The sequence below is a fragment of the Megalobrama amblycephala genome, linkage group LG8, assembly GCF_018812025.1.
Source record: "Megalobrama amblycephala isolate DHTTF-2021 linkage group LG8, ASM1881202v1, whole genome shotgun sequence".
Classification (NCBI taxonomy): domain Eukaryota; kingdom Metazoa; phylum Chordata; class Actinopteri; order Cypriniformes; family Xenocyprididae; genus Megalobrama; species Megalobrama amblycephala.
The window spans coordinates 11,383,761-11,398,991 of NC_063051.1; the positions used below are offsets into that span (position 1 = coordinate 11,383,761).

General features: G+C 38.3%; 1 protein-coding gene across 1 annotated transcript in view; it reads right to left on the reverse strand.

Moving 5' to 3' along the window:
• The window catches only part of slc9a7 (solute carrier family 9 member 7), a 42,605-nt gene that overhangs the window by 12,582 nt on the left and 14,792 nt on the right, over positions 1 to 15,231 (reverse strand). The window contains 9 exon segments of the mRNA XM_048199245.1: positions 2,033 to 2,092; positions 8,719 to 8,872; positions 9,315 to 9,426; positions 10,440 to 10,553; positions 11,164 to 11,252; positions 11,910 to 12,015; positions 12,814 to 12,955; positions 13,355 to 13,460; positions 13,672 to 13,784. Of these exon segments, the coding sequence (XP_048055202.1) occupies positions 2,033 to 2,092; positions 8,719 to 8,872; positions 9,315 to 9,426; positions 10,440 to 10,553; positions 11,164 to 11,252; positions 11,910 to 12,015; positions 12,814 to 12,955; positions 13,355 to 13,460; positions 13,672 to 13,784 (996 nt within the window).

Below are 15,231 nucleotides of genomic sequence, written 5' to 3' on the forward strand. Positions count from 1 at the left end.
TGTCTGTAAAACAAAATACAGTTTCCCTCCCAAATGGTTTAGAGAGTTGTCCAAACAGGAGTTGATTTGCTCATATGCAAGTTACATTGGGGAAGGGGAAATGGTGGGGAAGGAAAGAGCTTGAACTTTATAGAAGGAAAATCAGGACTCTAAAGACTTGAAAAAATGGAGGAGGAAAAGTAAGAGACAAAACAAATCAGGAAATGGAATACAAGGAAATCAATGAACGTAAAACAATATAAACAGACTACTGTAATGACTATGTCTGCAGATGGAGGATGGGCTACATTAATGGGTCACAAGAAGGTCAGAGGGGCCAGTTATGACAAAAGGGGCAAGTGAAGATCATCACGTTCCGCCCCTAACCACAGTCTGCACACGGCTGCAGAAAGCATGTCAACATGGTGGATGCTGAACATATCCTTCCTGTAAGACGGTCAGAGCAGCTCTCGTTGTCAGCCTGTGTGCGGTTGCAGATGTACTGAGGCCAAGGACGGCAGATTGTTGGTTTTTAATGCAGGTATAAGTGGAAGCTTATTAATTTCGAATGCCTAATCTGGTTTCTTTTGATGCTTTGGTATTACTCATCTGCAGTCTTAAGCCAGTGTCGAGTCTTTGCCAGTGAGCTTTGTGTACAGATTTCCTTTAGCACATCAATGTGAAAACAGGAGCGACAGCACACACACATTCTTTCAAAGTGACTCCCACCAGTTTTAAAAACAGCCCTGGAAGAAATGCACTGGCACAACATGGAGACTAACCACTAAGAACAAACATTTGAGTGTGCTGAGGAAGTTAACTGCATATAAAGGGGTTCTATACTGAGCGGAGAAGGAGAAGAAGATTTTTACAGATAATACAACAGAAAAGAACTGATACTAGGCAGAGAAACACTGACAAAGCAACATTCAAGTGAAAAAATATCTTGGTTTTTCTTGGTAGTTTCTTTTTCTTTTTTTTTCTTGGTAATTACATTTAATGTAAACAGCAACTGAGAGATTCTTGTAGAGAAATCCAGACAAAAGAGCAACAAATGAATAGTTTTCATTTGCCCTTAGTTGTGTATTCTTAAAGTGCCCTATTATGCTATTTTAAATGTTCCTAACTTCTCCTACAATCGATTTACACGCATCCAAGGTAAAGAAAAAACACTTTAATTTTCTCATAATATACACTGCAGCATCACCTTACTTCTCACAGTGTCTGAAACAGTTTGATAAAGGATTCGCTCTCTCTAAACGACTCCTTTCTCAGCGCCTAATCTCTGACTGGTCAGATGGTCAAGTCTGTTGTGATTGGTCTACTGCTTACAGTGCATTTTGGAAAGATAACGCCTATTACCTTATCTGAATTTCAGCTTCGGAAGCCTCCTCAGCTTTCGCAGCAACCAAACTCAGGCCTCAGGTACAACTACATTTGCTGCCTGCCGCTTGGTTAGTGCAGGAAGTTACAGTGGAATTAGTGACGACTTATTACAGGCAGTTCAGAATTGGTTATTTCTTTTAGGTTTGGTTATTTCTCCATTTATAGTGAACTTTTACATCGACAAAACTACTTACATACATGACATACATGAAAGGTAATATCTGAAAAAGCATAATAGGGGCACTTTAAGCACTTTATAGGGTAAATATGTTTAAATTAGATAAAGGATATTGTGCATATTTTATTAAATGTTTGTTAAAATGTTATGGTATTAATGTCATCTGTTAAAAAATATATTATAACATCAAGAATTTGTTAGCCATTTGTATAGGTATTTTCAGCCCAGTGTGTCCTAAATGGATGTTTCAGACAGGATTCTTCATTTCAGTGCATCACTATAAAACAAAACAGGATAGTAACAGGAGTAGAGCAGATTTAGCAGGAACACTGTGCAAGAGAGTCTTAAGCCATAAGTGCTTGATTAAAGCAGAAGCCCAGACATTACAGTATCAAACATCCACACAAAAGACTGCTTTTATTGTGCATTGTACAAAGTGAGGTCAAAAGGTCACCGCCACCTGTACAAGATTGCAAAGTCCATCATCACCTGATGTAATTCCTCAGTCTACGCAGCCTCTCCTTCTCAGCAGCAGAAGACTCTCCAACCCTGAGCACAACACAAAACTCTTGAGACCAGCCCTGCAAACAAACATCCTAACAGATTCTACTCAGAAAAGTGAGAAAAACTTCACACTCTGGTGTTTCTTAGACTCCAAATGTTGGTCTTTGTGTCTTTGCATTGCTATTCGTGTTTCTTGACACATCACATGAAAATGTAACAAAATTAAAATTGTTGAGGAAATTAACATTCCCAAAAAACGGATACAATAGTTAAATGGTCTTTTTTTGGCACACTGAGACAGAAGAAATCAAATTATGTAGTTCGTAATACATCCTCTGCAAAACAGACATTTCCTATCCGATACATAAAATGTGTTTGGGGCTTCACATTCCTGCTCTGAATTGGCTCTCTGTGCTCTGAGCTCAATGTTTATAGAGTAAGTGGAACCTCCCGGGACTGTTCTAGAAAAGGGAGAACTAGCCAACACAGAGGAAGAAAGTCTAAACCAATGCAGAAGACAGCCTTATGGCTTAGATCTTGAGCAACAGACAGCCTTCAACCACTGTCAGGCCATTTCAAAAGTGTCATAATACTGTATATAGGCTTTTCTCTAAATTTTTATTTAAAAATAAAATAAAATAAACTAAACAAAATTAAATGTTAAATTAAAATAAAAATAAAAATAGTAAAGTAATACAATTGCCACATGAATACCTTTATGGGAAACAGCACTTAATATAAATGTGAAAGTCATGCTTTGCATTCTAATGTCTTTTTCCCCCAGCATTCAGACATTACATTGACAAATGCCTAAAAATATACCATCGATTCCAGTTTCAACAGGGAGCTATGCAAAAGCCTCTCTTTAATCTCAGGTGGCCTGGTCAGCAGTGGCAAAAAAATAAAAAATAAATAGCAGTGGCATTCCATCCGTTTATCTGAGCTAGACATGAATCTCTTCTCTCATCCCCACTTAAGTACAGTAGCTTTGCAAAATGTTTTCAACGAATGACTGATTGCTTATTTTAATTGCACATTGATTAGCCTGCAGTTGCCCAAAGCAGGAGACAACCACAGTCGATTTAAGAATAGTCTGTATGTGTGAGTATTGGAGAGTAGCCCTCACTCAACATGGAAAATGTAGCGTGAGCTAGTCCAGGGGTCAATTGCAGTGCTTTTGTGGAAATGGAAACACTTTGGAGAATGAGAGAGTATTACATCCATCAAATTTAGTTGAAAAGTAGAACAACAAAAAGCCAGCAGTGGAATCCCTAAATGCTCAGGAAACACTGCTGGCAGAAAAATCACTACTGTTAATACATTAATGCACTGTGAGATCAGAGGACTGTTACTCTTACTCTGCAGAATTTAAAATAAGAGAAACGCTAAATGTCTCTTTGATTTGCCGGTGTATTGTCTGATTATTGTTCTCTGACAATTATATATATATATTTTCCTAGCATTAGTTCCACTCATCTGCAGGGTCGGAATTATCCACACACACATTGGATTTGGCACAGGTTTTACGCTGGATGCACTTCCTGAAGCAGCCCATCACTGAGAGTGCACTCACACTCACACACAGCCAATTTGACGTATCCAACCCACCTAACCGGCATGTCTTTGAACTGTGTAGAGGAAACTGAGCGCCTGCAGGAAACCCACGCAGACACGGGAGAACATGCAAACTCAAGTCCACACAGAAAAGACTTCTGGCTCAGCCGGGGCTCAAACCGGGGACCTTGCTGTAAAGTGACAGTACTGTCTTACACCAATTATATTGCCAAAATTCAAGTTTCTGTGCTGTTACACTAAATAAATATATGAATCTATATTTAGAGGGTTTATGCATACAAAGGGAAATTAAAGGCCCCTCAGAAAGAAACAGGAAATGATCAATATCAGCATTCATTATATTTTCCCTCTTACTTCTCTGCTTTGCATACAGTACATTTGCACTTGCATGCTATGGTACTTACAGAAAAATGCGTCACATTGATGAGTAAGGATTAAGTGTTTGTTTGTTTTTTACCATTAAAACTCAAAACTCACTTTCACACTCAGGGTGTTCTATGCAGTTACTGATTTTTAGCATAATGAGTAAGGTGTTACTTGTTATATGACTGCTTACTGGCCCAAGTCCTTTCTTCAATGTAAGAATATGGAATTTTTTCACCCATTTTATCATCTAAAAGCTGAAACTCATAAGTAGGATTGCAAGTTATGTGAAAAGTTAGGGTTTATTCAAATTCCTAACCTAAAGCAATTGCAATAGCAAATTGAAGAAACCTCTCACACTCAAAAAAAATGAACTTTCACTGTTGTTAGTTTCACTCAAACCATCCTTGTTCACATTACTTGAACTCATGTAACTACATGAACTTAAGTTAACGGAGTTGTTTCTACTAAAAATAAGTATTGTCAGATTTACTTAAGTGTTTGTTCAGTCAACTTAACATTGCTGAGTGAAACGCACAAATTAATGTTGTCATAACTAACTGGACAGTGGATCCGTAGTTCCCAGCATGCTTTGCAAGGAACTGCTTTAGGAGAGTAAATTTAGGGATTAAAGTAGGGCTGCATGATATATCGTTTTAGTCACGAAATCGCGATATGCGCATCCGCGATAGTCACATCGCATGATGTGCGTTGTCTAGTATAGGAATCGTTAATCCGTACGGACCAGACACCACGGTTCAATACGCAGGTGATTCTCTGATTAATTACAAAGTTTGACAATCATAAAATTAAAGTTTGTCATTTGAACGTGTTTTAGGTCCTGTCAGTTTAAACATTCAAGAGATTTTAAACCATTTGAGCGCACGAGGCCACCAAAGAGAACTAAATTCTGAATGTGCAGCTGTTTTACGTGCGCACATACACGCGCACAGAGCCGTGCAGATGCACGTGACACCGAATGCTGTTCTCTTCCGCGTCTATTTGTGCCTGAACGGACATATACAGTGGGTACAGAAAGTATTCAGACGCCCTTAAATTTTTCACTCTTTATTATATTGCAGCCATTTGCTAAAATCATTTAAGTTCATTTTTTTCCTCATTAATGTACACACAGCACCCCATATTGACAGAAAAACACAGAATTGTTGACATTTTTGCAGATTTATTAAAAAAGAAAAACTGAAATATCACATGGTCCTAAGTATTCAGACCCTTTGCTCAGTATTTAGTAGAAGCACCCTTTTGATCTAATACAGCCATGAGTCTTTTTGGGAAAGATGCAACAAGTTTTTCACACCTGGATTTGGGGATCCTCTGCCATTCCTCCTTGCAGATCCTCTCCGGTTCTGTTAGGTTGGATGGTAAACGTTGGTGGACAGCCAATTTTTAGGTCTCTCCAGAGACACTCAATTGGGTTTAAGTCAGGGCTCTGGCTGGGCCATTCAAGAACAGTCACAGAGTTGTTGTGAAGCCACTCCTTCATTATTTTAGCTGTGTGCTTAGGGTCATTGTCTTGTTGGAAGGTAAACCTTAGGCCCAGTCTGAGATCCTGAGCACTCTGGAAAAGGTTTTCGTGCAGGATATCCCTGTACTTGGCCGCATTCATCTTTCCCTCGATTGCAACCAGTCGTCCTGTCCCTGCAGCTGAAAAACACCCCCACAGCATGATGCTGCCACCACCATGCTTCACTGTTGGGACTGTATTGGACAGGTGATGAGCAGTGCCTGGTTTTCTCCACACATACCACTTAGAATTAAGGCCAAAAAGTTCTATCTTGGTCTCATCAGACCAGAGAATTTTATTTCTCACCATCTTGGAGTCCTTCAGGTGTTTTTTAGCAAACTCCATGCAGGCTTTCATGTGTCTTGCACTGAGGAGAGGCTTGCGTCAGGCCACTCTGCCATAAAGCCCCGACCGGTGGAGGGCTGCAGTGATGGTTGACTTTCTACAACTTTCTCCCATCTCCCGACTGCATCTCTGGAGCTCAGCCACAGTGATCTTTGGGTTCTTCTTTACCTCTCTCACCAAGGCTCTTCTCCCCCGATAGCTCAGTTTGGTCGGACGGCCAGCTCTAGGAAGGGTTCTGGTCATCCCAAACGTTTTCCAGTTAAGGATTATGGAGGCCACTGTGCTCTTATGAACCTTAAGTGCAGCAGAAATTTTTTTGTAACCTTGGCCAGATCTGTGCCTTGCCACAATTCTGTCTCTGAGCTCTTCAGGCTGTTCCTTTGACCTCATGATTCTCATTTGCTCTGACATGCACTGTGAGCTGTAAGGTCTTATATAGACAGGTGTGTGGCTTTCCTAATCAAGTCCAATCAGTATAATCAAACACAGCTGGACTCAAATGAAGGTGTAGAACCATCTCAAGGATGATCAGAAGAAATGGACAGCACCTGAGTTAAATATATGAGTGTCACAGCAAAGGGTCTGAATACTTAGGACCATGTGATATTTCAGTTTTTCTTTTTTAATATATCTGCAAAAATGTCAACAATTCTGTGTTTTTCTGCCAATATGGGGTGCTGTGTGTACATTAATGAGGAAAAAAAATGAACTTAAATGATTTTAGCAAATGACTGCAATATAACAAAGAGTGAAAATTTTAAGGGGGTCTGAATACTTTCCGTACCCACTGTACATTTGTCAAAATGCACGTAAAAGATCGACTATCCTCGTAAACACAATTGATTATGGCTTAGGTGAACGAAACAATTGAGAAAGAATACCAGATGTTTAACTGTATTTTGGATCTGCGCAATCGGTCTTAAAGTGACAGCAGCCCCTGCTGATTTTTGTGTCATGAATGTTAATCAAACAACAAAAGACAAAGAGAAAACTCACTTTTGTAGTTTTAACACAGATTAATTGTTTAATTTATACAGTGAGACTATGCAGTATTATTTTACGTTTGATTATTCAATTTCTGTAACTGAATACTGTTAGACTTACATGGAAAATATAAAACACTATTTATTTCATTTGTATCTTTGTTCTATTATATTTATCTATGCTTGTAATGTGTTCATTATTTTCTATGTGTATTCTCTCAGCTACAAAATCACCCCAATCATCCTAGAATGATTAATTCTTTTCAATAGAGCTATTCAAGTCATCGGGTAAAGTTTTTTTTTTTTTTTTTCCACTTCGCAATTTATATTGCAGAAAAACAAAGTTGAGTTGGAGTGCATTTTGTAGAGCAAATAGTTAATTTAATAAAGGTAAATTAAGTCAATTAATGTGTTCACCTTACGTAATAAACATAAAATAAAGTAAACTGCACATAACTTGTAAATATGGATTTTCTTTTACACAAATGCATTGCTTACCTTCAGAAGGCCTTTATTAACCCCCTGGAGCCATGACCGCTCACTGCCATCATAAAGCTCGGACGTGTCAGGATATTTATTAATATTTCTCTGATTGTGTTCATCAGAAAGAAGAAAGTCATATACACCTAGGATGGCTTGAGGGTGAGTAAAGCTTGGGGTAATTTTCATTTGAAAGTGAACTAATCCTTCAACAATACCAACAGTGGTTCAAGTGCAAGAAAACAACCATTCAATGTTCAAGCAACATGAGGGTGAGTAAACAATAAAGATATTTAAATATTGGGCTGAAATATTCCATTTAATCCTTTTACGAATACTTCGTCATGCGACTGACATCTGTTATTGTCATGTTTGCTAAACAGTCACTGGACATGCAAAAATCTCTGAAGCAGCATCAGTGCATTGTGATCATGATCCATGGGATGCAGTGCAAGCTAAACAAAAGCCTCCATTAAGAGTATTATGTAGCAGCAGGAGACTCAAGACAATTACAGTTATGAACGCTGTCTGTCTGTTCTTACTCCTGTCTGGTCTTAATTCCAGTCAGCCTACATAAGGCCAGTGCATTAGCTCTCAATTACACAAAGACATTTAGTTGGTGTTTGAAAAGAATTTAAACCCGTATCCCCCTGATTTGTTGGAAATACCGTTGTTAACGCAGCTTAGATTCACCTCGCCGTGGCCATCTTGCACATATCTGCGACTCAATGAGTGCACAGCAGTTTTGCAGATAATAATGTGAGCTTCTCAATCCCATTCTACATCAGCTGCCATCAGCACTGGTCCTCAATAATCCTCTTTATTCTGACAAACTAGCAGCACTTATTAATGGCACCGTACCAGCAAGCCCCTGCTGAGGACAGCCAGACAAACACCAGCTCTCAGCGACATAAACAACTCCAGCTTTTTCCCCATCTGCTTGAGTGCAGAACTCTGGTTCATTTTTCTGCGCAAATTTTACCAAACCAAAATGGAAGAGGGTGCACAGCTGACAAGCACATTGTGAAACTAGCCACAGTCTCAACTTGATGCTTACCCTATATATATCACACCGCAAAATGGTCATGAGACGAAGGAAAATCACATGACACCTCATTAGTTAAAATCTGCTTGATTAATAAAATGAATAAACATGTTTATGGTGAGCTTTTCTGCCACCTGCTGGAAAGTCTGTGTAAGTTTTTCTCAATATTCTCAGAGTCGATCCACTGTACTATTTGAAAAACTCGATTTTACATTGTATACATGTTGCTTGTTCATTTAAATCTGGACACCTTGCTGTTCATTGTGATTTCCAATGAATGAAAATGCTCCTGAATCCATCTCACTCTAAAAAAAGGGTCAAATAAGGCACTGATCAAGGTCTCCTGAATTCTGACCTGATATGTAGCCAGGACAGCATTGGCGTGGTGCCTCCTCCAAACACCCAAACTGTGAAGAACACAATGAGCAGGGTCGTGGTGAACATCATCTGTCGCGCGTATGTGGCGGTGTCGCGGATCGCCAGAGCGAATGCCATTGCCCCTCGCAGCCCTGTAGAGCACAAACACACATGCAGCAGTCACAACAGATTTTAGTAAGGATGACAGCACTGCTACAAATAGAATGCCAGTAAACTTAAACAGGCAAACAGAGCCATCACACTCGATCAGATGTTTTAAGGGTACAGCACTTTGCTGCCCTTTTAGCAGGGTGATGTTGCTGATCTGGAGGGAGCTGCTCCACATCAAGAGCCGTTATTAGAGATGTTCTGATTCTGATGCCTCATTTCACTCTTAATTTAGATCTCGATAACCTTCAGCAGGGTGCTGAAATCTATTGAGAGTTCACATCAAAGAGTCTGACACTAAAGGACACTAGAAAACTGATTCCATTGATTTATATTCCACTTTGTTGTTTTTATTAAATAGTTCCACATCTTTAATGTCATGCTAGCGTGAGAGAAGCGGAAGTAAGCCAGGTGTGGTCACCATACCTGCAAACATCATCATGTGCTGAAAGTTTCCACTGATTTTGTGTCTTCGGCCAAGGTTAATCAGGAAAGACAAGGGGTAGATGTTCAAGGCCCGGCCGATAAAGATGGCTATCTGGTAGTCCAAAAGTTAAGGAAATTTCTTCTCACACAAAACGAATTAAATTTTAAAGGAAATCTAGACATATACTACCATCCAAAAGTAAGAAATGAATACTTTTATTCAGCAAGGATGCATTAAACATAAATGCTATTCTTTTGAACTTTCTATTAATCAAAGAATCCTGAAAAAAGCTTGCCAAACATGGTGACATTATTACAGAGATTTCTTTCAAATCTGTACACAATGCCTCCTAGTGGTCATAAATCACATAAATAAAAGAGGTGATAAAACAGCCTTGAATTTACCCAGAGTCTTTAAAATTGTTTAGTACACATGTAAATATCTGTAACATACTGTCAAACTCTCAAAATTGTTAACTAATGTTAAATTCTAGGAGTTAACAAGCTTCATTTAATATATATTACTGCCTACTCGTGTGAAAAAAATTATGTGAAACTTTCATTTCAACTGAAAGACAAGGGTCATGCATTTTCTCTGATTGGATAGCTATCCAATCGTAAAAAGACCAGGTGTAAATGCCCTCCAAACCGTTTTCGGTTTAATATTTAAACTTGATCACTTAAACCACTTTAGGAGGTGGTTTGAGGCGTATTCCAAACGAAACCGGACAATTTTAATGCATATGGTTGTTGAAGCCACATATGTAAATTTTACTTCCAAAATGGTAAAAAAAACAAACATGGGAGTGTTATACCAACTCCCGGACAAATATGACAGCACTACTGCAATACACACTGCCACAGAAACGGCCCACCGCAGACGAATAGCTGAACATCTCTTCAGCAAGCAGATGTGCAAACTGCATTTGGCATCGCACCCTGAGGCTCAAAGCACGATCTCTTCTGTTGACGTGAACTCGAAATTTGCATGTAGTAAATGGATTTATATTAGTTTTGTTGAGACACATTTGTGAGACCAAGTGTAAATGGAACAGTTTTAACAAATCTGACAGCTATTCAATCAGTAAAAAAGGCATGACCAGTTGTAAGCAGGCCCAAGGATACAAAGGCTCCAACAATGAAAATGGGGCTGAAGACGTGATTCTGGAAGGTGAAGAGTGCCAGGCCCATGTACGAGAAGATGAAGTTCTCTGCTAGGAAGTGCAGCACTTCAAACAACTGCAACAGCAAAGAAACATACCACACATGAAGCGGTCTGCACCTTACAATCACACAGTTGTTCAACAAAACAGCTGAAACAACATTAAAACAACAACAAAAAAAAAAATAGCAAAATCAGGTTCAAACTGAACTGGTAATGCATGCTCCTCTACTCTATACTCAACACTGGCTTTTATAACATATGTTAGATATAAATCTGAGGCCGATATATTCAATTTTTGTTACTCCAGGCTATAACTTCTCCACAAACTGGAGCTTTGATAATAGTGAGTCTGGCCCCTGGAGAGAAATCCAGTGCCACAGGGGTGTCATAATTACTGCATGCACCCCACCTTGCTTCATCACATTGCACTGCTCTGACAACACAACAGGGGTGCTGGGAATTCATTTAGCACTATCCCTCGACTTGCTGCCCCCTTGTATCAAAGCATCTTTTGAAGTAGAATACGCAGGGCTCCCATCACCCCTTTCTTCTTACCTACATACCTCACTTTTTCAACTTTGCCACAGTTCATATCACTCTGGTTTTATACCAGCTGCTCTAACAGCAGAAAACCAGAATCCAATATTCATGCATTTTCCCCTGAATACAGCCCAAATATTTTACCTGTTTAGTACGTTTGGTCGACTCCTCCGAGAGATTGTTGTAGGTATAATGAGCCTGTGTGATTCCACAAAACAGCACAGCGACAACACCTGGAATAGTAAAGGAAATCAGCATCATATGTGGCTTTTTTGTTCCAAGTGGAGGATGGGATGAAATTTCAATCCGGGCTGGAGGTGACCAAAAAACAATCAAATGACAAAGGGCAAATGACTGCACACATTTACACATCAAGGATGTCAACATTCAACCACGTGACCCTCCCAGGTACAGCAACACAGAGTTTTAAGTTTTTGGATTCTATTTCACTTGTATTTGTATGCAAATTATTTGGCAAAAAAATTGTGTTGTTTTTTTTGTTTTCAAGATTTATGTTTGCATTTAGACAGTACAGCTGGAGAGAAGACAGAAAGTGAAATGAGAGGAGGTAAGATCAGGAAAGGACCACAAGCCGGGACTCGAACTCGGGTAATCTGAAGCACAACTGCGCCACATGTCGGAGTGCTGCCCACTAGGCTATCGGCTCTGAACCATGAACTTTAAATATTTTTCATACTAATAAAGCACATTAAAATTGAACAGATTATCTTTTAAACTCCAGATTATGACACTATTTTTCCAATTGATACTTAACAACAGTAAATGTTGTGCTGTTCCTAGAGGGGTTGCATATATACTATAGGTTGATCTCTGGGTTACCTAGTTGATTAACCACTATGCTTTCATTATCCACCCACATAAACACCCACCTGTGAATCCACATGCTTCAGCCAGTAGAAAAGTACTCCAAGACATGAGGAAGAACAGAGCCGTCTCCAGTAGAGGGAAACAGTGCAGCTTGGTGAATTTTGTCACGTGGATAAAGTTAAGAATTTAAACCACACATCTGATTAGCTAATCAGTGCAAAAAAAAGATTGCATAAAAATAATCAGTGTATAAAAATATACACTACCATTAAAAAGTTTGGGGTTTTTAATGTTTTTGAAAATAAGTATCTTATGCTCATCAAGGCTGCATTTATTTGATCAAAAACAAAGTAAAAACAATAAAAGTGAGAAGTATTTTTACAATTTAAAATAATATTTTCTAATATATTTTGAAATGTAATTTATTCCTGTGATGGCAAAGCTATATTTTCAGGAACATTTCTGCAGTCTTCAGTGTCACATGATCCTTCAGAAATCATTCTAATATGCTGATTTGGTGCTCAAGAAACATTTCTTATTATCATCAATGTTGAAAACAGTTTTGTGCTTAACATTTTTATGGAAACCGTGATACAACTTCTGGATTATAAAGTTATAAAGAACAGCATTTATTTGGAGAAACATTTTAAATATCTTTACTGTCACTTTTGATCAATTTAATGCATCCAATGTGAATAAAAAGTATTAATTTCTTAATTTCTTTAAAAAAAAAATCTTTCTGACCCCAAACTTTTGAATGATGTGTATACAAACTGTATTTACTAGGTACTCTTGACAGAAATCTAATGCTGTTTAGAGGGTACTGCTACAGTGTTACTAAGTTTGCAAATTAATTAAAGAATAAACATCACAATGCATTCAAAGGGCATGAATGTAACACATTAAACCTAGATAAACCTAGATATATTTAGAAATATAATTTCACGACACCATGCAAAAGGATATGAGGGCAGTGACTACTCCAGTGACTGCTCCCATGGCGAAAGAGCCACTGAAGATGCCCAAGAAGACGCCCACTGATTTGAAAAAGGCAGAGGCATCAAATGTGTGTGTGTTGGCTCCTGCAGGCTGATACGCCACAATTGACCTTCATACCAAAGACAAAACAATCCAAATTAACTGACTGTGCTTATCTATGACCAATGCAGCCAATGAAAACAACATATTTAAGATAACATTTTTAAATAATTCTTTGACTACAGGGACAAATTGTGTAAAAGGTGCTGAAGCAAGAAACAGTAAGCTCTAGCTCATTGTGTCCAAAAGGGGGAGCCAGAGCGCCATCCTGAAATACCACTTGGAGTTACAGCATCATTAGTTTTTACTATTGAACACTACAGTGAAAAATGTCCCTAGCACACCTTCTGTGCTGCCAGCCTGGGAAATCCCGGCAAATGCCGCAGACAAAACACGTGATTTTACCCTCTTTTTTTTTGTAGCAACAGAAAGGGAACAAGAAACTGATACTGTTTGAAGGGGGACTTACGATGAAAGCACTATGGAGACTGCATCGTTCATGACACTCTCTCCGAACAGCAGTGCATAGAGATCACCATCAGCATGGAGCTCATTAAAGATCGCAAGCACTGTGACTAAAAACGCACACATAAATCAGCAAAGAGATTATGTATTACCATCCTGAAATGTTATTGCTCCACTTGTTGGTTAGTTAAAAAAGAATGTTAGCAGTTCATGTAACTGATGGTAAATTTTAACATTTAACAACAACAGCATGTTTATACTATTAGAAAAGAGAACAAAGCGACAGCAAAATTAAAATGGACAAAGAGAGAAATGACATACCTGGATCTGTGGCAGATATGATGGCACCGAAAAAGAGGCAGTCTGTGTAGTAGAACTTGTCGGTGAGTTGACCGAAAACATGCATCAGTTTCACCACCCCATACATGAGGTTTCTTTCAAATAAATAAAAAAGGTATGTTTAGAATAGCATCTTACAATACACTCTAAAAAAAAAAAAAAAAATGCTGGATTAAAAACAACCAAAGATGGGTTGAAAATCAACAAACCTAGTGACTGGGTTGTTTTAACCCAGCAGTTGGGTTAAATGTTTGCCCAACATGCTGGGCAGTTTTATTTAACCCAACTATTGTTTAAAAATGACTATATGGCTGGCTTAAAATGAACCCAAAATAGGTTGGAAATCAAAAATCATACACATAATTACTAGAGGCAACAATAATCATCAAAAGGTGAACATTTATTAATAAGCAATTTAATAAATGTTTACTGTTTAATTATTATTCATTAAATTTATTATTAAATGTTCATTTATTAAACATTAATACATGTTCATTTCCAACATATTTTTGCTTCATTTTAAGTTTTGCGTTCATTTCATTTTAAACAATATTTGAGTTAAATAAAACTGGGCAAACATTTAGCCTAACTGCTGGGTTAAAACAACCCAATCACTGAATTTGTCCGTTTTCAACCAAACTTGTGTTGTTTTTAACCCAGCATTTTTTAGAGTGTACTAATCAGACTATTTCAACAGAATGGAAATGTTCTATATGCATGAAATACACGTATCCAACTACATATTAAACTAGATTTTAAACATCTTTTTTGACACATTGATTTTTAACACTGAGAGACATTTTTCTCTCAGAATGGCAGGGCAAAATGCTCAAGGTATTGAGCACAAAGATGGAGCTCAATCGGCAGCAAATGACGAAATGCGTCTGATGGTGACTGAGTACTGCTGCCACAAATTCCATTACATGCCTGAACCTGGCTCTTGCATTATGTCATTGGTTAGCACACAAATAATAATATTTTAAGAGTTTAGGTTGAAATGTATGTGAATCTATAAAAGAAAGCGTTATAATTACATGCTATAACTGGTCATTACCACCTTCTGCTTTTGTTAAGTTTGCTTAAAGGGATAGTTCACCCCAAAATGAAAATTTGATGTTTATCTGTTTACCCCCAGCGCATCCAAGATGTAGGTGACTTTGTTTCTTCAGTAGAACACAAATGATGATTTTTAACTCCAACCGTTGCCGTCTGTCAGTCTTACAATGTGGGTCAATGGGAACTTCTTTTATAAGAGTAAATAAAACTTGCTTAGACAAATCCAAATTAAACCATTGATGTCCTAAGACACGAAACGATCGGTTTGTGTGAGAAACCGAACAGTATTTATATCATTTTTACCTCTAAAACACCACTATGTCCAACTGCGTTCAGCACTCGTTTAGTGAGGTCTGATCGCGCTCTGACAGCGAAAGTGATATCTAGCACTCATTGAAGTATATGCGTGAGACATCACTGCCGTTGTCAGAGCGCGATCAGACCAGTTGGACATAGTGGTGTATTAGAGGTAAAAATGATATAAAT